The sequence below is a fragment of the Zingiber officinale genome, chromosome 3A, assembly GCF_018446385.1.
Source record: "Zingiber officinale cultivar Zhangliang chromosome 3A, Zo_v1.1, whole genome shotgun sequence".
Classification (NCBI taxonomy): domain Eukaryota; kingdom Viridiplantae; phylum Streptophyta; class Magnoliopsida; order Zingiberales; family Zingiberaceae; genus Zingiber; species Zingiber officinale.
The window spans coordinates 159,208,429-159,230,883 of NC_055990.1; the positions used below are offsets into that span (position 1 = coordinate 159,208,429).

A 22,455-nucleotide genomic window follows, 5' to 3' on the forward strand; every position below is an offset into this window, starting at 1 on the left:
GAGGGGAGTGACTTAGTGAGAACGCATTCCCGATTAGGGAACATAGACGCCGATCCAACATAGAACCATTTCGGAACTCTAAGTTGAGATCTTGACTAGATTCCGATCTCGGTAAGACGGAATCTAATTACTACTCTTATTCTATTGTACTAACTTCTGTTTTGCAGGGTAGTTTAAACTATTATTTTGTCTCGAACTAACTCTTTCTTGCAGGAGAAGGACTTTCTGGAGAAAGGTGGTCCGGGCGTTCGGAGGTAAAAATTCTTTCCTGTCGTCACGAGGAGTGCGCTGATTGGCCGAACCTACATCATGGTCCGGGTGCCCGGAGCATCCTATATAAGGAGGTTTCGCCCCGAAGCAAAATACAACAACGACATCTGCTCTACTGCGCTGTGCCCTTGCGATGCTGTAAAGCTTCTCTGACAACGTGCACTTTTTCCTTTTCTCTATTGTTGTTGGTATTTCTTATTTAAAGTTCTTGTACTCAAATTTGTAAATCTTTTACGAACTATTAGTGATTGTCCAACGAAAGCACTCGACGAGTGAGGGTCTTGGAGTAGGAGTTGACCAAGGTTCCGAACCAAGTAAATTGGTTTTTGTTAGCGTTGTTCTTTTACTTTTCCGCTGTGCACTCCGCTACGAACGTTTTCGATCGATATTCACCCCTCCCCCTTTATCGACTTTTACGATCCATCAAGTGGTATCAGAGTAGGTACTGCTCTGAATTGGTGCAACCATGCACCAATCAGACAAAGGAGGTCTTTTTTAAAGAAAAGTTAGATATCATTTTTTCTTAAAAAATATTCTTACACCTTTCGTTTTTTCCTTCTAAAAGTATTTTTGAAAAATTCATTTTCATTTTTTCACCGTTAGCTAGTGTTGACAAAATATCACGTTTAACAAAATTTGTAATAATATTTTATTTAAAAAAATTATTTTTTTCACTCATATTTCTTTATCTCCCACATTGCTTACCCCAAGACAAAGTCTTGGAAATTGTTTCTTGTCTATTCTTTGCAAATATACCAATGTCTATTCAAGAAGGACGGAGCATCCACGAACCACCACCATATGATCAAGAAGATTTCAACTACTGGAGGCGAGGAATGAAATGGTTCTTAGGAAGCCTAAATTTCGATAATGTGCTGATATTGAGAAAATCTTCTCGAGACTCAGAATTGGACAAAAATATAAGTAAACTTATTTGTAATATTTTACCTAATAATGTTTTATGCAGACTAGAAAAATACAAGAATGCACATGAGCTTTGGATCCAGTTGATCAAGCTACACGAGGAGTCGTTAGAGCTAGAGGATCAAGTCAAATATGGACTCGAGTCAAATCCAATCGAAAAGCCTACTGAATTAGGGGTTGCGCTCAAGGTTAGTAATATTTACCAAAATACCCCTGCTAGTAGTAGTTTAAAAAATATGCATATTAATTTGGATATTTCTAAAAATATATGTGAAAATAATGTATTTGATAATACATGCAAAAATACTCCTAGGATATTATCTGATAAAACAAATCTAATTAATTTAAAAAATTCAGAAAATATGAAAATAATTAATAACCCTAAAAATTCAAATGATAACCAAATCAATTTGAATGACTCTACCTCTAAAAAAAATTCAACTAATAATATTAAAAATATTACTTTACACAAAAATTTAAATAAATTAACAAATTCAGAAAAATTAAATATTAAAAATTCAAATTTAAACTTAAATAAATATGAAAATTCAAATGATAATAATGACAAGATCAATATTGATCTAGATAAAATTAATAAATTATTTAATAATCTAGACAATATCAATTCAGAAAATCCTATCCAAACTCAAGATAATTTAATTAATAAAAAATTAAATTTTAAAGATAACTAATAAAATAAATCCAACTAATCATATCAATTTAAAATGTAAAGAAAATATAAGGATAAAATCAAACATTTTTAAAAAAATCAAAATCAAATTTAATAAATTTAAAATTAAATATTAAAGTTAACATGTTAAATAAAAATAAAATTCGCTCTAAATTTTATTTAAATTAAATGCTTTATCCATTAAATCATGTGTCAGATGATTCATTCGTTCACTGGGCTTCCGCCAATCCAAAGAAAATAAATTATAAATAATTACTAACTATTAGTATAGATAATCTGATAACATTTTATATTTTAACCATCACATCTATCAGGGAGACAATCTTATCATCTATTTCAGCAATAAGAACCGATTGGCAATTTACAATTCGCAGAGCGCAACAATTCCGACATGCCTGATGATCGTGTTATGCGATCACACGCATGACAAAACATTTTCCTCGAACGAATTAATTGAGGTGCGACTGGGCACGTCATTTGTTGAATTCGATGAAATTATGCCTATCAGCGTGGCTCTTTCGTAGTTTTAAGTTGAAAGATAGGTGACAGCGTTTGCACGTTGTCAATGGTCTGTGATGTCTCTTCATGGGAATTTGAGTTCCCATTGGGTTTAAATATAATATTGTCAATTTAGTAATTAACTTTATAAAAAATGTTTAAATAACATGTACTATTTTGATTTATATCACGGTGCATATTTATTTTTCAAAATACTCCTCTATCTTTTATTTCAAACCGCTTTCTTTTTTTTACTTGAACCGAATTAAACTATAGTAAAAGGCCAAAATATTATTTATTTCATCAAATATTTTAATCCGAAAATGTTTGATTGGGTTAAATATATTGATTTCGTATAAAATAGATATTATCGTGCTAAAGGATTTGAATTTATATCAAATTGACATTATTATGCTCACAATAATCTCTCAAGTTTGTTTATATCCCCTTCCAATTTTTTAGTAAGGCTTAATAAAGTAATATAATAATATATAAATTATTTGAGTTTTTGAAAATCTGAATTATTTGAATTTTCTAGTGTCACTCTTATAAACCAAGAATTAATTATTTGGATAGATTCGTCATACTCATACAATAGTGACGCTAGATAATCACTTCCCTATGCAAAAAATTAATTTAATTTAATATTATATTTATCTTATAAAAAAACTAAGAAAAATATATTTTTTAACATTGTTGGCCTAAAATATTTATAGAAACTTCTTTGATCCTAGTGTTGTCAATTCTAAGATGTGGGACTAAAGAGAATTATATTTTTTTTTATATAAAACAACCAGAGAAAATTAATGATGAGAAAAATTCATAATAATACGTCGCAGCTGAGTCTTTCGCTTGTGGAATTACTAATAAATCTTGAAATTATTTTTAAAGTGAATAGAAAAAATGACAATAACGTAAATTCATTTTAGGCTTTACCAAAGTTAGTTAGTAAAGGAGGGAGATTTTTAATAAAATAGTAAGATATAGGTTTTAAATTCTTTAATTTTATTCAATACTTAGTTAAAAATATTTAATGGATCTAAAGATTAATGAATATTCGATTTTTAGAATATTCACCCTATTTAAAATTCGAATCATGATTTGCTCCTCATTTGGAATTCGACTTTCGAGATATCATTGCACTTTGCTAGTCATTTATGTTCTTTTTATCAACTCGAGTTTTTTTTTAAACATTAAACACTTTTGAAAAAAAGGTATTTCATGACTTTAAAAATCTTAATTTTTTGCTAAATAAAAATAATTAAACTCTTAGTATTTAACAAAGTTTGATTCTTCTTTTGATATTCTAAATACTTCGTTAACTAAAAGTATTTAATAATCTAATCCTAGTATACAAATTCCTAGGATTTTGTTATTTTTTTAAAATTACAACAGGTTTGGAAAATCTAAAAGAATTCCCATAATTTTCATTTTATTATATGCTGGACTTCTGGGCCGTTGATACGGGCGCTTTCTAATTAGTTGATATTGTCCTACCGCAGGTTAGTACTTTGAACACCCTTAAATCCTAAACATCAAATTATTTAAGAAATACAATTTTTCTAATTTTATATAATTTTATGTTGATGCGAATGATAAAATCCACTTCCCACATGATAAACACTAATAAAGCAAATTCTCATAATCTCATCCCTAACAACATTTTGTGCCACAAAGACGTTAACAATAGGAAGAAGAAGAAAGTTTAATACCAAAGCCTTGAATTTACTTTGCACTGAAAATGGGTTCAACTTCTGCACTTGGCTGTGTTCTTCTTGTGTACTTGATCAGCAAGCCTTCTGAAGAAAGACCTGGCACCCTCAAATCCCTGTGAGATCAGACAGATCAATTTCTTCATGAAATTAAGATCTCAATAAAGGAAAACTTATGGAACATAATAGCAACAAATTTAAGTTAATGGAACCTGATGTATGGCTCCAAATCTTTCCATTCCCATTTTGGCCTCTCCTTAAAGAGAGAGGCAAAGCGTTCAGCAGGGGATGATGGAAGAGCTGAGACTCTGAAAGCACGGATCCAAGTTTCGATGCCGAGCTTTTCGAATAACACTTCACCCTCGAGCATCTTCAAGTCGGTGCACATCGCGGGAGGAATACCATGCTTCCATTTGTGTAAGAAACTTTCCAACTTCATCATTCCTTCTTTTAAAGTTTTCAAGGCAAAACACACACACACCCTTTTCTCATCTAAGCTCCATAGTTTGCTACCTGAGCTGCTTTCTGTCATAGATCCAAATGTGTCAAGGCAGTGCCGGGTAATTCTGCTAGGATATCCATCGGCTTCCATGACCGGGATTACCTCATCTTCCTTGAGTGCATTTAGCTGCCACTCATGCAAGATCGAGTTGTTTAAGAGCATGTATAGCATTTCTTCCATGGTCTTCTCGTCAATGATCCTCCAGAATCCATCTATCTCTACAGCTGAGAGGGACTTCAATCCATCCCTCAGCTCTTGTTCGCTAGCCTGAATCTGCTCAAGGAGGTCTTGCCATTTATATAGACCATGGTTAGAGAGGGATTCGACTTCCAAATCCTCGTTAAGTGTGTAATGCTTCTCATTAAGGAGGGCTTTCAGTTTGTCTAGTCGTGGGGCAACTAGAACCAACTCCATGATGTTTGGTGCCACTTTTAACACAGATGACACAGCTTCTTGTATTGCTGAAGTATTAGGTTCACTGTCACTGAATGTATCTTTATGATTAGGCTTCCCTGGGGGTATTAAATACACAGAATTGGATGTGCCTACGAATTTCATGATGTAAGTTGCTGAAGGAGTGCAAAGCAGAGCATCCTCATCCTTGTGTCCTCGGATAGAAACTCTAATCACACAAAACAAAGGTGCAAAAGGCATACCCCAAAGCCAAATAGGAAGGGAAAAACTTGAAAGAAGCAGAAATGAAAGAAAATATACAATGAGGAAAAAAAAATGAACTAATCTTGAAAGTGGCAGAATAATATATACGATTTTATTAGGTGAAATCACATGAGAGTTTACACAAAAGCTTCATACTGAAACTACATGAGATCCTACAAGAACTAGTGATTCTTGTGTTACTTAGGATACAAGCAAAAAATATTCACTATATGTATCTGCTTAAGATCTTAAACTAAGTTGGGAGTTCCTAAATTAAAGGTAGGCCATCTGCTCTAGCTACAAGTTTTATGGCCATCTATTTCCATTAAAGCTTACTACGTAAACAAAATATCAAAAATATATGTAGCATGAAAACATGAAAAGCCTAAACTCATATAGTCATGCACATAAGAACCATGAAATAGAAGGCTTCCAAGAGCATAACTCTACAAAGCAGCGGAAATAAAAGATACTTCCAGCCATGGTTGTCAAAGAACAAGTTGTGAAGACACTAAGTCGAGAAGTCACTCAAACTCAATTGGTGGAGTCTTCTAGCGGATGTCTAAAGGAAATTTATGCCATGAACTTAATGGAGAGCCATACCCTTTATATATACTAGACTAGGGAGCCTCCATATGCTACAAACTTTAATGCTTTTTACCATCAAGATGGCATATCTTGGAACCCCAAAAGGATTAGACATTAGAAGACCGTATGTCTATTTTTTCATATTCTACGACTTGCCATATTCCAAGACTTTATAGCTTTATTCATGACTAATGTTATCATATCTTCAAATTCCAAACATTGAATGTATGGCACCACTTTAATAGATGAATAATGTTAATTATTCTAACACACTAGTCATTGAGCTTCAGATATTTTGCCAGCACGCATATGAGGGAATTGGTGTTGGTGCCCTTTTTACCCTATCAGCCTAAGTTTTGTGCATGAACTATTAGTTACCATAGTTAACCATTTACACTTTCCAGACATATAATTTATCTTAGGAACACCCATGAACAAATTAATTTACATCATCATTACTTCCCAATGTTTATGTCCGTGTTCGCTTAAACTTTCTATTCCAATGATTGGAATATGGAATACAAACAATTTGGAGTTAAATTTAACATATTGTCATTATGTAGGCTTACTTATGATCAGGTTATAATTAAACCTTGTTTTGGGAGATTATCAGCCCTTATGAAGTGCATACTATCTAACTGTTAAACTATTTGCATGAATAAATTTGAATAATATATAATCGAATCAACTATTATGCTTGGAAAACTGGAAGAATATAAATATACACATCCGTTTCTTCCCTAACAGCTCAAGCTTTTTGGATGAGTGATTAGAGAATCAACTTTAACAACATGCAGGAGCTCATGTTTTCAAATCTTCCAGTGTCAATAATATACCAACCAAAAAATGGATGGGGTTTGTAATACCAACATTGGGTTACCAGGAAATGTGGTTAGACTTGTACCACATGCCATTTGTTGGAATGGCGGACCTTATGACAGTTAATGGGATATGAAACAAACTATAGATAACCTGCTGGAATTTTAGACACAATGGATCAGGCCTTTCAGTGATTATATTGGATTCTTTTTAATTCTCGTTCTCAAATAGAGAAGATATCTTTTAAGAGAAAAATGAAACCTGACTTCTTAGTTCAGCGCTCAAGGTGAAATCGAAAGCACACCAGTTCAACAAATTGGAAAACACCGTACTTTAAGGGTAAACTAGGGTTTAATCTTGGAATGACAGAAAATCACAAACTAAAAAAAAAATGTCAATAAGAACAAACTGTATGGTGTTTGAAAACAGCAACTACACATGGAAGCTCATGTAGGGCGAGAAAAGAAAAATTACCTGTTGTTGAGGATATCAGGGAGGAGGGCTTCATCGGTCTCGAGGAGAAGGAGATCGTCATGGACTCCGAAAAGGGGATGGTAACGGATGGAGATGGAGGAGCCTGGTCCGAGACTAAGCACGGATTCAGCGCCGCCGCCGCCGCCGCCACCGCCGCCGCCCCATTCCTGCTGTCCTTCCATTCTCTCTGTCTTTCCCGCGCCTTTTAGCTGTGTTATTATGTCAAGCAGGGCAATTGGCGCCTTTGTATTTCTAGGAAAACCTTTTGTCTCAAGTTAATAAATAAATAAATAAATATTTTAAATTCGGATATTTGATTATATTTTTAATATTTTTTTATAATATTGAATTAGTTAGAACAAGCTGTAGACTTATAATTGTTGGCTTTCCAACCAAGCGAAGTGATGTCAACCGTAATTAACCCATTTTAATTAGGAGCACTAAGCGTTCGAATAATCTTTAATCCATCTTTTATTTAAGCCATAAAACCCACCAAAATAGGCAATTTAAGGTTTGAACTCCCATAATGCGCCTCCGATAATTTTCCTTCGTTCCCAAAATGTCCTTCGACGGCGAGGCGGCTCTTCCGCCGTCAAACCGCGACTGGTTCTTCCCCTCCACCGCCCCCACTCTCCTAACTGCACCATCGCCCTCCTCCTCGTCCTCCTCGAAAGCCCTCAATTCTAGGCGTCCCCCGCTCTTTCCCTCCACGCGCAGGAACCCTAAGCCCTACCTCGGTCAATCTCGGCCTCCGATCGCCACGAAAAGCTTCCCCTCATCCTCCTCCGCCCCTTCGTCGCGGTCTCCGTCGCCGCCTCCAACCTTTGTCGCGCGAGGGGACCCCAGGTACGCTGGGATACGACGGAAGGCGAGCTTTGATTCTGCGCAGACCAGCGAGAATGCAAGATCAGTGGGGAGAGAAGCTACCCCTGGTTTGAGGCCATCTGCAGATAGTTCCAGCAGAACAGTTTCCTCCAGATCTCGGATCAGGAATCGGTGGTCTTTGGTGGTTTTCGTTGTGGTTAGTTGACTGATATGGGAATTATCATCCTTCCATTTTTGTTGTTACCTGAATTGTTTACTTGAAAGTTTGGAATTCCGAAGTTACTTTTGACTATTTTAATCCAACATATGACTGGGATATTTGAATGGAATATGTATCACTTCACCTGACGCATCATCTCCTTGACCCATTAGGAAAACTTAATGGCTGAACAACCTGTAGAACGTGTTGGTGTTCCAATTCAACACAAAAGAAAAACGCTTCTTTTCATTACATGCCAGAGAACTTGTTTTCTTCTTTTCACCCCATTTTATTTTCAGCATCAAAGTTCCAACTATTGGGATTGTGTACATGCACACTCTGTTAATCAGCCAGAAATAAAGTCAGCTTTAATCATGGTTTGAAATAAAACTGCTAATGGTTGTCATTGAATTTCCTCCTCTGTACCATGTTCCTATGCAATCTCAGCTCTTACTATTCTTTCATTCTTGAGTTGGGAGCAGTTGGAGCTTGGGAGGTGCAGGATTTTGGTTCTCAAGGATCCTGCTAATCATCTACCTTAAAGATATCTGCCTTATCTGTATGAATCTTCATAGTTGATTTGGTTATGTCAAACGGAATCCTCATATTAAACCATTATTTCAACTTCCCAAAAGCAAGTTAGCTGTAGTTACACTGCCTTTTAAATAGCATAAAAGTAATGAGTGCAACAACTTATTTAATCTGGTATTTTTAATCATCTTCTTAATATTCAACATCACATTGGCATTGTAGGTAGCTCTGACATGCCTAAGTTCACTTCTTCACAAGAACTTTATGTTACAGAATGAGATTTTGCATTTACAGGTTAGTAAAGTAGATATGTTGACGTTGTTATTTAGTTCTTAATTATTATAGTTATAATTAACCTAATTTCTGTTTCAGGAGGAGCTATCGATTCTTCATTCTAAAATTCAATCGTGTGGTGTGTATTCTCTGCTGGCTTTAAGAAATAATATCCCAGTACAGAGTGATGAGAAACCAAACAAAACACTCAAAACTTCAGCAATTTTTGCTTCACTTGCTATCATCTCTGTATCTCTCATTGCTTTTAAATACATAGATTATCTTTCACGGTTAAGGGGAACAATGAATTCTGAAGCAGTTTCTCTCAAGAAGCAGTTAGCATATCGAGTTGATGTATTTCTATCAGTCCACCCCTATGCCAAGCCATTGGTTCTACTGCTTGCAACTTTTCTGTTGATAGGCCTTGGTGGTCTGGCTCTATATGGAGTGACAGAAGATACTTTGGCAGATTGCCTGTGGTTATCTTGGACTTATATAGCTGATTCAGGCAATCATGCTAATTCTATTGGCTTTGGCCCCAAGTTAGTTTCACTTTCTATAAGTTTTGGTGGAATGCTTATATTCGCTATGATGCTTGGGCTTGTCTCTGATGCTATCTCAGAGAAATTTGATTCTTTGAGGAAAGGCAGGAGTGAAGTGATCGAGGACAGTCACACCCTTATACTTGGTTGGAGTGACAAGTTGGTAAACCACATCTTGTTATATTTTTTGCATTTTTGATACAATTTATTTACTTGATAATCAGCATGGTTGTTTTTAATTGTCAATATTCTGTCATGTTCAACTTCAAAGTTGTTTGGTTTAGTTTGAAGACAGCTAACAAATTTTCTCAGTACATAGTCTTTTAACACAAACACATATAGGTCTTTTCCCATCACTTAACAATATTTATCTGTGTTTATCTTCATCTTCTAACTCAGTTGTAATACACAAAAAAGTTGTGTTATTTTGGACATCTTGAAACTATGTAGACTTTGCTATGATTATCTACAAGTAAGATCTTATTCAGGAAAATTCTCAACCATCATAGAAGTATATGCATGAATGATCTTGGCTAGTATAGAATTGAAGGTGAGAATGCTAACATGGACAATGGTTACCAAGATTTAAAATCTCCTTCCAAGACAAAAGTTTCAATGGTTGACCAAAACAATATAGATTAATACTGTGCTGTAGTGCATGAACCAATGGTGAATTGGTGATGGAGGGAGGAAGATTTGAGGCCTTATGATTGATTTGAAGGAATCACCTTCCTTTTGCCCCCTATGATTGATTTGAGTCCCTCCATGCTTAATGATTCAAAAGGACGTTCACCTAATAACTTTTTCATCTTGGACTGGATTAGGCTTTCTTGTTATTTCATGTGATATAAGATGTAGCTCCTCACCTAAGTGATATTGAGATTAAGGAGGCTGAGAAAATAATGAAAGATAACCTCCTCATTTGGTACCATGTGGTTAAGTGAGGCCCTCTTGGATATGCTTAAGCATCAATGGAAACTACCTATCTTCCTTGAAATTTTGGGTTGGATTACCTATCTTCCTTGAAATTTTGGGTTGGATTGGACTACCTTGGGTTTTCACACAGTGAAAATAACATCATACCATGTTTGAGTTTTGTTTTCGTATTATTGTTTTTTATTCTTTCCTCTGGAGAAGTAGTTTTGGATGGCCCTCATATACAACTCTTATTCTATCAAAATATCTTATGGGCAACTTCATAACTTGGTTAAACTGTTTTACTTATTCTGGATGATTGTTATAGCAAATTGAAAATTACCCTCTAAGAATCATTTTCCATTGTCTATACCTAAATAGGGAGTTTTAAAATTTAAGAAGCAGTGGTTGTTGCACCATCTTTTTTTTGTTGCATTGAGCAGGAAATTCAAGCACTGTGAACTTGCCATATTATTTTAGCATATTCACATTTTATTCTTCTCTTCGTAGTCGAATGATTTTTGATTGATGCAGGGTTCCCTACTTAATCAACTGGCTATAGCCAATGAAAGTTTGGGTGGTGGCTCTGTAGTTGTTATGGCAGAACGGGACAAGGAGGAAATGGAATTGGATATTGCAAAAATGGAATTTGATTTTAAGGGGACATCCGTCATTTGCAGAAGTGGAAGCCCTCTTATTCTTGCTGACTTGAAGAAGGTCAGCTTAAGTTCGCAGATTACTTCTCTCTTTTACTATACAAATTTCCCTACTCTAGATTCTTGATATACAAATATCTTTATAATGCTTTGTCATATACACAAGCCATGGTATTGATTCTTTCCATCATTCCTATGTAAACTTCCTTGCTCTATCGTTTCCCTTCCTATTAACAGGTTTCTGTCTCTAAGGCTCGTGCCATTGTTGTCCTGGCAGAAGATGGAAATGCTGACCAGGTAATCCTTTAACCAATTTTGAGGTTATCAAACCCAGACAAGTGAATGACCTAGATAATCCTACAGAGTGATGCACGAGCATTAAGGACAGTATTGAGTTTAACTGGAGTCAAAGAAGGTTTGCAAGGACATATAGTGGTCGAACTCAGTGACCTAGATAATGAAGTTCTTGTAAAACTTGTTGGTGGAGAACTTGTTGAAACTGTTGTTGCCCATGATGTAATTGGCCGCTTAATGATACAATGTGCTCGACAACCTGGCCTTGCTCAGGTTGGTGGTGCATCATGCTGTTCTACCTGTTTTCTTTGTGAAGTTTTCTACATTATCCAGATTATTTGCTTTTAGATCAATTTTCATGTGTATCTTTAGCTACAACCCCACTGAAGTAAATACCTCTTTTTATAGTTTAAGAAATTAACAAGTTAATCATTTTGAAAATATTTTTTCCATAATGATTTTCAATTCCCAAAATACAATATTCCAATTTTTTAATCTGGATTTATTCCTGCTGTTTCATTAGAACTGTGAACATGGATTTAATTTTGAAACTTGTCTTACATTATGAAACTGGGATATATGTAGTCACATAATCCAAATAAAGGCCTAATCAAGTTATCAATGCAAAGACATTGGATATATGTAGTCACATATTTATCAATAGCAAAGTTTATTTTCTGATTCATGCATCTCAGATGCAACAGAGGCTACTGCGCTTTAGTTTCTAAACCTACTGTGGATGCTTCACTGTTATTGGTTTGTGCATGTTCTCTGGGCATCTGAAGCAATGCATGATCAGGTAGCAGTGGCTGACAAACATTATTTCATTGGAGAAAAAATAAAGAAAATCATCCCCCCTCCCCCCTCTTCACCCTTTCTTTAATACTGTGACACTTCTGTAAGTATGGAAATTTGCTATACCATTTTGGCACCTTTTGGAGACCATTTAACCTTGATAGATACGCTACATTCTATATAAATTAACAAAATAGTTGACCATAATGTGCCACTAAAGTGGGAACTAGTGACCTTTTTGTTGTTGATTTGTTAAGTGAATTTCAAGTTGTGATTTATAGAGAACTTCTATTTTTGATGAGACAGCTATAATGTTTTAGTAATTTGATTAATTTCTGATTTGGGTTTACTGGATTTTTTTAGATCTGGGAAGACATTCTTGGCTTTGAAAATTGTGAATTTTACATCAAAAGATGGCCCCAGTTGGATGGAATGCACTTTGAGGATGTACTTATCAGCTTTCCAGAGGCCATTCCGTGTGGAATAAAAATGGCATCGTGTGGTGGGAAGATCATATTGAACCCTGATGATTCATATATTCTACAGGAGGGGGATGAAGTCCTTGTAATTGCAGAGGATGATGACACCTATTCCCCAGCAAAATTGCCTATGGTGAATTCCCTCTCTCATGAATATTCAGAAACTAAGTTGATACAATGCAATAGGTTTTTTTTCCTAATGCAGCAATAATTTCTTTAATTTGTGTTAAAAAAAATTTGGATGTGAGATCATGTATCACTCTGGAACTTGTTTCTACTTTGAGGAAATTTATCTTATTCTTACTCATTTATCTTAATACTTTTTTTAATCTTCATGCTTCATTGTTTTTTTAAGGTGATGCTCTTCAAACTGTTGAGTTTGATTTAGTTCTTTTGCTGTTTGGTGTTAGTTAGAACTTTTTTCCAATTCGTAATTTGATAGTTTATCTTATTATTTATGCGATACAAGCTGAAAATCTTGGTAAACACAGATTTCAATGAACCAATGAGTTGCTTTTACTTGGATTCAAGTAATTATGGTAGAATGAGAACATGATATTCCTTTTGAGGGGCTTGGCTCTTGTAAAATAGCGCATCAGGTCTTAAATGAGTGTTTTTGAGGATCTACGTAGTTTTTCCAAGATATTTTTAATGTCATTATCAAAAAAAAAAAGAGGATGTGTCCTTGGTGTTTTTCAAAGATTCTACCCTCCGTAAAAAAAAATAAAATAGAAATCAATAATTGGTAAGCTGTTCTAAGAGGTGGTATTTTTAGTTTATGCATGTTGATTGCTGAGTACTAGATTGTGAAAGGATGCACCTGTAAATGTAAAGCTTTCTTAGAATGTGTAAAAACGAATATTGACACCTACCTTGGGTGGAGCTTTGAAAACTAACCAAAATCTGTAAATCTTGAAATTTCCACAGGTATACAAGAAAATAAAGTGCTTTAAGAAGTGGTCACAAGTTTGATATTGCATGAATAATAAATCATGCTTAAAATATGAAGTTTCTTGGAAGTTTTCATGCAATTGTAATCCTTATTCACCAATTCAGACTATTCAGTTAACTGCTGAGATCCCAATTTGTTTCGTATGATGATCTGATCATTTATTAGAATTCATATTTGCTTAATTTATGCACTTCCTTTAGGAAGTTTTAACTCTTGTTGGAAGATCTTCATTAGTGAAAATTGTTTCATGTCTCTACAATCACAACACTTCGACACATAGTTCAATTGCAAAAACTTACCTTCTTATTGAATGTTCATTAGCCTTCTATTTTGAATCTCTTCAAGTACTACTGTTCTTTCTTGTTGAAGTTTTAGTCTGAAGATCATTTTTGGATTAATTAGTCTAAAATGGACAAGGATATGCAATTAATACAAATAATTTTTTTCTACTTTCTTCCAGTTATCTAACATTGTTGAGGTCCACTAGTCTGAAATTCTAGTATGATGTATGAATGATTCATCTCAGATAAGTTGTTGCTTAAACATTCATATAAGGTGTACCTCCTACAATCTCACTAAGTCACTTATCTCTGATGCTTTTTTCTTCATTAGAACCATCTAGCTTTAGTATTTAAATAACTACAGCATAGAAATCTTAGTACTAAGGGAAGTCTTACAAGAAGCTACAGAAGGGGATACATGCTTAAATTAACTCAGTAATGATTGAATATATCTTACCTTGTTAAGGGTGAGCCTGCATTGCATGTCTCAGTTTAGTCCAGCAGAACATGTAACTGCCTTGAAGGCACCTACTTTAAACTCTCATAAGAGTAATTAATTTTATATTCAGGTCAAAGAGGCAGTGTACATAGACATTGTCCGGCCTACCAGAAAGCCACAGAAGATTCTACTATGTGGATGGCGACGGGATATAGATGATATGATAGTGGTAAGTTCATTATTCGAAGCCCCTAATTTTCTCTTTTCTATCACCTATGCAGGTTGGAAGAGGATATCTACCCAAAGACTTTACTGTTCCAAAATCTCCAGAAAGAATACTATTTTGTGGTTGGCGGCGTGATATGGAAGATATGATTATGGTAAATTACAAGGAATCAGAATTGATATTCCCACCATTATGTGGATAAGAATGTGTTAGTATGTACTAAAGGTGGTTTATTTGAGAATATGTGTTTTCAAATGGAAGATTAAAGGCTACTTTAATTTTGAGGAAATTAGAGTCTGCTTTTATTATCTATACAAGTACATTTTTCCACTGTTCTGTCTCCAACACAGATGTACTCAGATGAGTTGAACATTTAATCTAAAGTGTAGATATTATGATTGTTTGAAAACAGTCTGAATATGGTTGAGACAAAATTGCAACCATTTGGTTAATTCCCTCTAGTTGTATGTCTTGGGATTTCCTTCCATATTATCATGGTACTCAAATCTGTGAAGTCTGAACTGTGACATCTATTTATTAAGCTGAAGTGAACTTATTAGCTTTCTTGGTAGGTATCTATGTGACTTTCTAACATTTTGGAATTTATTCAGTTTCAAAATTGCTTATTCTGATAAAGTCTTGGTAGAGTTGGTGCTGCCTGTCTTTGGTCTTTCCTTGTACAAGTCTTAATTTAGTCTCGCTGAAAATTCCTTCAGGTGTTGGATGCTTTTCTAGCTCCAGGATCTGAATTATGGATGTTCAATGACGTTCCTGAGAATGAGAGAGAGAGAAAACTTACAGATGGTGGTTTGGATTTCAGCCGGTTGGAGAACATATCTTTGGTCAACCGTGAAGGAAATGCTGTCATCCGCCGTCACTTAGAGAGCCTTCCACTAGAATCATTTGATTCTGTGAGTTGAAAATTCAATCTTAGATAAATGTTTTTTCTCTAATGCTTGTTAAAGGGACCATTCATAACATTCTTCACAGATCTTGATATTGGCTGATGAATCTGTTGAAGACTCAGCAATTCAAGCTGATTCAAGATCACTTGCTACATTGCTGCTAATCAGGGATATTCAGGTTGTGGATTGATATTCCATCTTGATCTTGATAATAATTATTCAAAAAGTAGTAACTTCTCTTTTATTCTATTTGCAATTTAGGCAAAAAGGCTTCCCTATAGTGAAGACCTAGTTTCATACGTTTCAGGAGGAAGCTTTTCCCATGGTACATGGATTGGAGATATGCAGCAGGCCTCAAATAAATCTGTCATAATTAGTGAGATTCTTGATCCCAGGACCAAAAATTTGTTGTCCATGTCCAAGATAAGTGATTATGTTTTGTCAAATGAACTGGTGAGCATGGCATTAGCAATGGTTGCTGAAGACCGGCAAATAAACGATGTGCTAGAAGAACTTTTTGCTGAAGAGGTAAGTTAATAGATCTCTTGGAATTTATAATCTCATGTACTGTTCAAGTCTATTATGGCAATAGTGTTTTTTTTTTATAAAAAAATTTGCTTAATATTCCATTATCATCACTGTTCATCATAAATTCATATTTATCTCAACTATTTGGATTGGCTACATGACTTTAAATTAAATTAATATACCCTTGATTCTCATCTAATTGCAATTCTTGAACTGAATTATTTTCAGCTTTGATTAGTTCTATTATCTATTTTATATGGCAGGGAAATGAAATGCATATACGTTCAGCTGATCTTTATGTTTGTGAAGATGAAGAAATGAATTTCTATGAAATTATTCTTCGAGCTCGACAGAGAAAAGAGATTGTAATCGGTTACCGCCTCGCGGATGCCGAGAGAGCGATCATCAATCCGCCAGATAAAGACATGCGACGGACATGGTCAGATAAAGATGTCTTTGTTGTCATAGCTGAGAAAGAATGAGATCATTTTGCTTTCAGTGCATCAAATTGTTCTCAAAGGGAGAAAAATAACAAGTCAGTTAGAACCATGATACTCAAAGCAGGATCGAGAATTGAGGCACTTGAAACAAAGGTGTGCCATCCACTGAAATTCAAGCCAAGTGAAGAAGTGAAGTAGTTCGAGGCATATCTGGTTGAACGACAAATCAGTGCTTAAATTATTTTCGATCGAAAATATTTGTTTTCCCAGCCAAAGTTGGTGATCATGATGAGTGCTTAAATTTTGTGAACTGATCCTGTATTTGTGAACCTATTCATTTTTGTATATTTGACTAAAAAGGGTTCTATTATGTATATATATGTATACTGAGATCAAAGAAAATTATGGTTATTTGTTTTTATTTGAGACTTTTTTATCTTAGATTCCCTGAGCTCATCAGATTCCAGCAACTTGAGTGGGCTAGGAATAATATCCTCCTGGGCCTTTACTATGAAGAAATCAAATCCTATAAAGTAACAAAAAGTAAAAAAAAAAAAAAAGTGGTAGGAAAGTAAAGTTAGATAAACTTTAGTGCATGACATATATGCCAAGGGCCATTTTAAAAGTTTTTATCCCATTATTTAAGTAATCAGTAGAGTTTAATGATTTCATTCTTTATATGATGAAATGTTTTAGTTACTTGGATCTTAAATATTATTGGAGACATTTATTGGACGTATTATTTGCTTTTATAAATGTCCTCAAAACTTCCATTATTGCTTAGCTCGTGGCTTGTGATAGCCACTTCCCACCATCCAAAACACCCCAAGACGTTAACCACCGCAGTTAATGATTCAAACCTGGCAGAGCAGTAGGTGACGTTTGGCTTCCTTCGATTAATTTTACATGTAAATCTAAAATATAATTTATATATATATATTTAAACATTAACCTCTTGGATTTTTTCCCAAATGAACGAATTCGGTTGTTAAAGTGTGAGTTTCAATGATGCACATGGAAGAGTGGGGCGTTACGACACGACGATGACTCATTTGGCACACATATATATAGTGATAAGGCGACAAAGGCTTCATGATATTTGGAAGTTTCCTTTGTATTTCTTTTGTCATATATATAATATTACATGATATTATATATTTTTGTAATTAATTATATTTAGGGAAAATAATTAATATAGGCTGCAAATGTCCTTTTAAAAAACATATTTAGTTTAATTAATTAATATTAGTTTAGAGAAACGTTGAAGAAAAGTACAACCGCAAGCATAAATTATTGGATTTCCGTAGAATACTACTGTACATGCTACACTGAGTCTCCGCCCTTTTTTATTAGAGAATTTACTTTCCATATTTATTTATTTTAATAATTTAGAGGTAGTAAATTGATGGGTAGCAAAAAATTGCTGCAGCTCTCTCTCTCCGCTAGGTCTTTCCTTATTTCTACTGCTCTTTTAACGACACACATGGCACAGCAACCGGATCGCTGCTCTTGTCTGCTGCCCTCCAATGGACGACGACACGCATTGCACTTGCGACCGCCCATAAGCGACCCACGCACTTGCTTTCTTCCTCTCACCTTTCTCTGCTCGTCCCTCCACCCCCGGCGATGTCAGCTCCAGTCTCATCCCGCAGCCGGAGGGCGCTCCACGTCCCTTTCTTTCCCTTCTCTCCGGCTGAGCCCCCTTCCGGCTCGCCGGCCAACTCAATTCCCACCACCCCTTTCTTCCCCTCCTACTCCTCCCCTCCGCCTCCTCCTCCTCCTCCACTGGGAGTGGGCTGGTCGTCGCAGCCGACATTCCCCGCCAACATCTCCTCCCTCACCTTCCCTGGCTCACGCTCCGCGCCTCGTTCTCGACATAGCTCCGGCGCCGTTGCGATCGCCGTAGTTCTCCCACTCCTCGCTCTCGGCGTGCTCGCCGCTGTTGCTGTTGCGTTCTTCGTACGCCGGCACAGGCGGCGGTTCCCTGGAGGCGGATACTCGGATAAGGACGAGACTCGCTCCGTCTCGGATCGTTTGTTCCCCGCGGATTTCGCCGCTTCCGATGACGGCGCTCCAAAGTCATCCGCCGCGGCGTCCTCCGATTTGTTGTACCTTGGCACCTTTGTCGACACCGTTCCTGTCGGTTCGGTCCGAGATGGCGGCCGCCCGACGGCAGATCCGGTGGGCGGATCACCCAACGGGAATCCAGCGTCGCCGGAGCTTCGGCCACTCCCTCCTCTGCTGCGCCAGTTTCGCCATATGTATGAGAACGGGACGGTTGGGAGCTCGTCCGAGGAGGAGTTCTATTCGCCGAAGATGTCTTCGGCAGGGAAGGAGAGCTCCGGGAGGGCGGTCGGTGGGCAGATGTCGAGCTCCCGACAGACCTTTCCTTCGATGGTGGAGAAATCTGAGTCCCAGGGACTGACGATGAGCACTCCATCTTATCCTTCGTCGAACTTGCCCTCGTCTCCTCAGTCGTCACCTGCAGCTTCAGTGTCGCGAGTTGGATCAAGCCCTGGTCATCAAAATGGTGGATCCTCGAAATCCAGATCTGAAAGGAGTGCGGACGAAAGTATCGAATTCGAAGCTCCACCACCGCCTCCACCGCCGCCTCTTTTAGGACCTCTAACACCATCTCCTCCAAAACGGAACCCGCCTTCGCCTTCACCACCTTCTTCCCCAGTGGAGAAACAATATGAAACGAAGGTGGAAATTCGTGATATGCCAGCACCAAATGTACTGTCTCCGACGAGAAATCAAGCCCTCTCTCATAATCCATTTATTGTAATTACTCCCCCTGGACCGCGACAGAGACAAGCGCCGCCGCCACCTCCACCACCACCGCCGGTTGGGTACTGGGACAGTCAGGTCCGGAAGCCACAAGAAACACATCATCCGGTCCTTGCGAAGTCGAAGCCAGCTGAGGTAATGATCTCCTCAGCCATGGCTTACCCCACAGATCCAAGAGGGGAGTCGGAGGCCATGGAGAAGAACCAGGACACCTCTCGCCCAAAGTTGAAACCTTTGCACTGGGATAAGGTGCAGGCGAGCTCGAATCGAGCAATGGTGTGGGATCAGTTGAAATCCAGCTCCTTCCAGTGAGACTCATTAACATGATAGACACGAATTGGATTTTTTTTTTCGCCCATTTCCGTTGAGTACTATTGTTTCTTTACTTGATTATTTGGCAGGGTAAACGAGGAAATGATCGAGACTTTGTTTGTTTCTAAAGCAACAGATCCTGCACCAAGAGAGACCAACTGGCGGCAGGTTCTTCCTCCTCCAAATCAAGAGAACAAGTTGCTCGATCCAAGGAAATCTCAGAACATTGCAATTCTACTGAGGGCATTGAATGTGACGACGGAGGAAGTTTGTGATGCCCTTCTCGAAGGTGAGATTCTAAGACTCAAACTCCTTGTATTTATCTGGAGCTGAACAAAAGAACTCAGTATATGGTGTTCTGATTCATTTCCCATCATTATCTGCAATGTTATCCCAGAATTACTCAATAAAAAATGATGATTTAGAAGTCAAAATGCTCAGCCACTTGCCTCCCTCGACTGTTTTGTATTGTTTAGCTAAAACATCACTTCTTTACCCAACTACGTCCTCTTCAAGGCCAAGGGTAATTTAAAACTGTGTGTTTTTTTTTTCCAGATGCAGTACTTGTTCATTTGACACTCATGGCCTAAAATAGTAACTAAATATCTATCCATCATAGATGAAAGAAGCTAAGGTGTTTAAGAGGATGAAGTCATTAGAATTATGAGCTACCAAATTTCAAACAGAAAGAAGGCTTGAACAAATTTCACATGCAGCGACTTGTTATCTTCTCCGATATTTTTTAATCATTATTGCTGAAAGCAGGTAATGCTGATAGCTTAGGAGCTGAACTGCTGGAGACCTTGCTAAAGATGGCTCCTAGCAAAGACGAAGAGCATAAATTGAAAGAACACAAAGATGATACCCCAACCAAACTTGGTTCACCAGAGAAGTTCCTTAAAGCTGTGCTTGATATACCATTCGCATTTAAAAGAATTGATGCGATGTTCTATATAGCTAACTTTGATTCAGAGGTTAATTTTCTAAAGAAGTCCTTTGAGACTCTCGAGGTAAATTACTATATTTCCTAGTCATTTTCTTATTGCCCGATATATAAACCTAGTTAACAGCTAAACCTAGTTAACAGTTTCTTCATTTTTGTTTATTTGTTTGTTTAATTAGTCAATCTTTTTGTTCTCTATCAAATAGGTTGTCAGTCCTGTTTACTTTGTCTCTGTAACTTTCTAAATGTAGGCACTGATGGGCAGAATATGAAATGTTAATTCATATCAATGTGAAGCATATTGATTGTTGAAATTTGGAAAGCCTTTGTGAATACTGTAATTGACCATTTTGTGCAAATCTAAGTAGTTTGTTTTATATGAGAATAACTGACAACCTGAAATCTGAATTGCCAAGTGTAATAACCTGCTTACTACACACTGATAATCCACTGCCGATTCATGTATTCTCCAAATGATACTTGGCAGTTGGTTTTTTAAAGTTCTCATTTTAGAACACAATTTTATTTGCTTAGACATGCTCATATGTCTACTTCACCCTCCCTGGGCAATATCCTTGAGGGAATGCCAACAATTCATTTACCGATATTCAAGTCATATGAACTGCTATATTTTAATTTATACGAAACTAGCTGAACTTACTTTGATAAAAGAATGTACAAATTCACCCAATACTAGTCATTCTTAGCCTTTTAGCTTGGTCCACAATTCACAGGCTGCCTGTGATGAACTGAGGAACAGTAGATTGTTTCTGAAGCTCCTGGATGCTGTACTAAAGACTGGGAACCGAATGAACGTTGGCACAAATCGTGGTGATGCACATGCCTTCAAGCTTGACACACTGCTCAAGCTAGTCGACGTCAAGGGCACAGATGGCAAGACCACACTTCTACACTTTGTTGTCCGAGAGATCATCAGATCAGAAGGAACTAGGCTTTCTGTCGCCAACAACGGGCCTGCCAAAGCACAGCCAAACACTCTGCGAGATGACCTGGAGTGCAGAAAGCTTGGACTCAAGGCTGTTTCTGCTTTAGGGGGTGAACTCAGCAATGTAAAGAAGGCAGCTGCCATGGACTCAGATATACTCAGCAGCTATGTTTCAAAACTAGCAGGAGGAATTGGGAAGATCAATGAGGTATCAAAATTGAATGGAGATAACCAGAGATTTCACGAGGCTATGAATCGGTTTCTGAAGAAAGCAGACGATGATATCATAAGGGTGCAAGCTCAGGAGAGTGTGGCATTGTCTCTAGTGAAGGAAATAACAGAGTACTTCCATGGAAACTCAACCCGAGAAGAGGCTCATCCTTTTAGGATCTTCATGGTTGTCAGGGATTTTGTAGCCATCCTTGAAAGGGTATGCAAGGAGGTTGGGATGACCAACGAACGCACAATTGTCAGCTCAGCACGCCAGTTTCCGGTGCCGGTGAACCCAACTCTTCCACCTCTATTCCCCCGGTTTCATGCATTGAGACCTGAAGGCTCAGACGAGGAGAGTTCATTGTCATCATAATGAAGTATGTTCAGATGGTGTTCTTTTAAATATTATTTTGTAAAATTCTGATTCAATATGGATTCTTTTAGATTTTATTTTGCTCTTTGTAACAAATACAGAAATGAGAGCAAAAGGAAAATAAGTGATTTTAACATAGTTTACATCTAAATGTTCATTGATTCTTCTCCAGGATATTAAATCCTGTGCATATTTTCTTTTCGAGTTTATATGGTTGTTAGAACTTGGTTTTAGAATTCATGATTGAGAAAATCTCCATCAAAATCAACTTAACAATTAATAAAATTTTAGATAAATAGTGTCTTGCCTTATTTGTTTCTAGCATCCAGTGGCAACCACAGATGCAGATAGAACAAAGATTTAATTGGGCTAAAAAGTGATGGAAGGTAAATTTATTTTAAAAATGTGCGAGTAAAATATAAAATGAAGCCGGAATAATATCAATAAATTAAATATCATCATC

The 22,455-nt window shown here is 36.8% G+C and overlaps 3 protein-coding genes across 6 annotated transcripts; 2 read left to right on the forward strand and 1 right to left on the reverse strand.

Moving 5' to 3' along the window:
- Nucleotides 1-3,974: 3,974 nt before the first annotated feature.
- Nucleotides 3,975-7,353, reverse strand: LOC122054194 (sister chromatid cohesion protein DCC1-like). The gene is made up of 3 exons (XM_042616003.1): nt 7,136-7,353; nt 4,308-5,219; nt 3,975-4,211 (listed from the first exon to the last, which is right to left on the reverse strand). The coding sequence occupies exons 1-3, from the start codon at nt 7,315-7,317 to the stop codon at nt 4,109-4,111; spliced, it is 1,197 nt and encodes a 398-aa protein (XP_042471937.1). The 5' UTR covers nt 7,318-7,353; the 3' UTR covers nt 3,975-4,108.
- Nucleotides 7,354-7,636: 283 nt separating this feature from the next.
- Nucleotides 7,637-16,836, forward strand: LOC122053054 (probable ion channel CASTOR). Of its 4 annotated transcripts, none has more exons than XM_042614914.1 (12): nt 7,637-8,156; nt 8,913-8,984; nt 9,063-9,668; nt 10,955-11,137; nt 11,314-11,373; nt 11,440-11,643; nt 12,529-12,777; nt 14,447-14,545; nt 15,259-15,453; nt 15,533-15,625; nt 15,709-15,975; nt 16,239-16,836. In XM_042614914.1, exons 1-12 carry the CDS (start codon nt 7,695-7,697, stop codon nt 16,455-16,457), a joined length of 2,709 nt encoding a protein of 902 aa, XP_042470848.1. In that variant the 5' UTR covers nt 7,637-7,694; the 3' UTR covers nt 16,458-16,836. The 4 variants fall into 4 exon arrangements, with proteins under 4 accessions (XP_042470848.1, XP_042470850.1, XP_042470849.1 ...); XM_042614913.1 differs by lacking the exon at nt 14,447-14,545 and adding an exon at nt 14,598-14,696 and having other exon boundaries at nt 7,638-8,156; XM_042614916.1 differs by lacking the exons at nt 14,447-14,545; nt 16,239-16,836 and adding an exon at nt 14,598-14,696 and having other exon boundaries at nt 15,755-15,965.
- Nucleotides 16,837-17,868: 1,032 nt separating this feature from the next.
- On the forward strand, nt 17,869-22,143 carry LOC122053056 (formin-like protein 1). The gene is made up of 4 exons (XM_042614917.1): nt 17,869-19,513; nt 19,607-19,806; nt 20,283-20,527; nt 21,195-22,143. Exons 1-4 carry the CDS (start codon nt 18,042-18,044, stop codon nt 21,990-21,992), a joined length of 2,715 nt encoding a protein of 904 aa, XP_042470851.1. The 5' UTR covers nt 17,869-18,041; the 3' UTR covers nt 21,993-22,143.
- The last annotated feature ends 312 nt before the right edge of the window (nt 22,144-22,455 follow it).

What these genes read in the sequence shown, in the direction of transcription:
- LOC122054194 (XM_042616003.1), bottom strand. Translation starts at nt 7,317, where the DNA reads ATGGAAGGACAGCAGGAATGGGGCGGCGGCGGTGGCGGCGGCGGCGGC. An exon ending in CCTGATATCCTCAACAACAG is followed by an intron (nt 5,220 to 7,135) that starts GTAATTTTTCTT and finishes TTGTGTGATTAG; the next exon opens with AGTTTCTATCCGAGGACACA. An exon ending in GATTTGGAGCCATACATCAG is followed by an intron (nt 4,212 to 4,307) that starts GTTCCATTAACT and finishes CTGATCTCACAG; the next exon opens with GGATTTGAGGGTGCCAGGTC.
- LOC122053054 (XM_042614914.1), top strand. Translation starts at nt 7,695, where the DNA reads ATGTCCTTCGACGGCGAGGCGGCTCTTCCGCCGTCAAACCGCGACTGG. An exon ending in TTGGTTGGAGTGACAAGTTG is followed by an intron (nt 9,669 to 10,954) that starts GTAAACCACATC and finishes TGATTGATGCAG; the next exon opens with GGTTCCCTACTTAATCAACT. An exon ending in AAGATGGAAATGCTGACCAG is followed by an intron (nt 11,374 to 11,439) that starts GTAATCCTTTAA and finishes ATAATCCTACAG; the next exon opens with AGTGATGCACGAGCATTAAG.
- LOC122053056 (XM_042614917.1), top strand. Translation starts at nt 18,042, where the DNA reads ATGTCAGCTCCAGTCTCATCCCGCAGCCGGAGGGCGCTCCACGTCCCT. An exon ending in TTGAAATCCAGCTCCTTCCA is followed by an intron (nt 19,514 to 19,606) that starts GTGAGACTCATT and finishes ATTATTTGGCAG; the next exon opens with GGTAAACGAGGAAATGATCG. An exon ending in TTGTGATGCCCTTCTCGAAG is followed by an intron (nt 19,807 to 20,282) that starts GTGAGATTCTAA and finishes TGCTGAAAGCAG; the next exon opens with GTAATGCTGATAGCTTAGGA.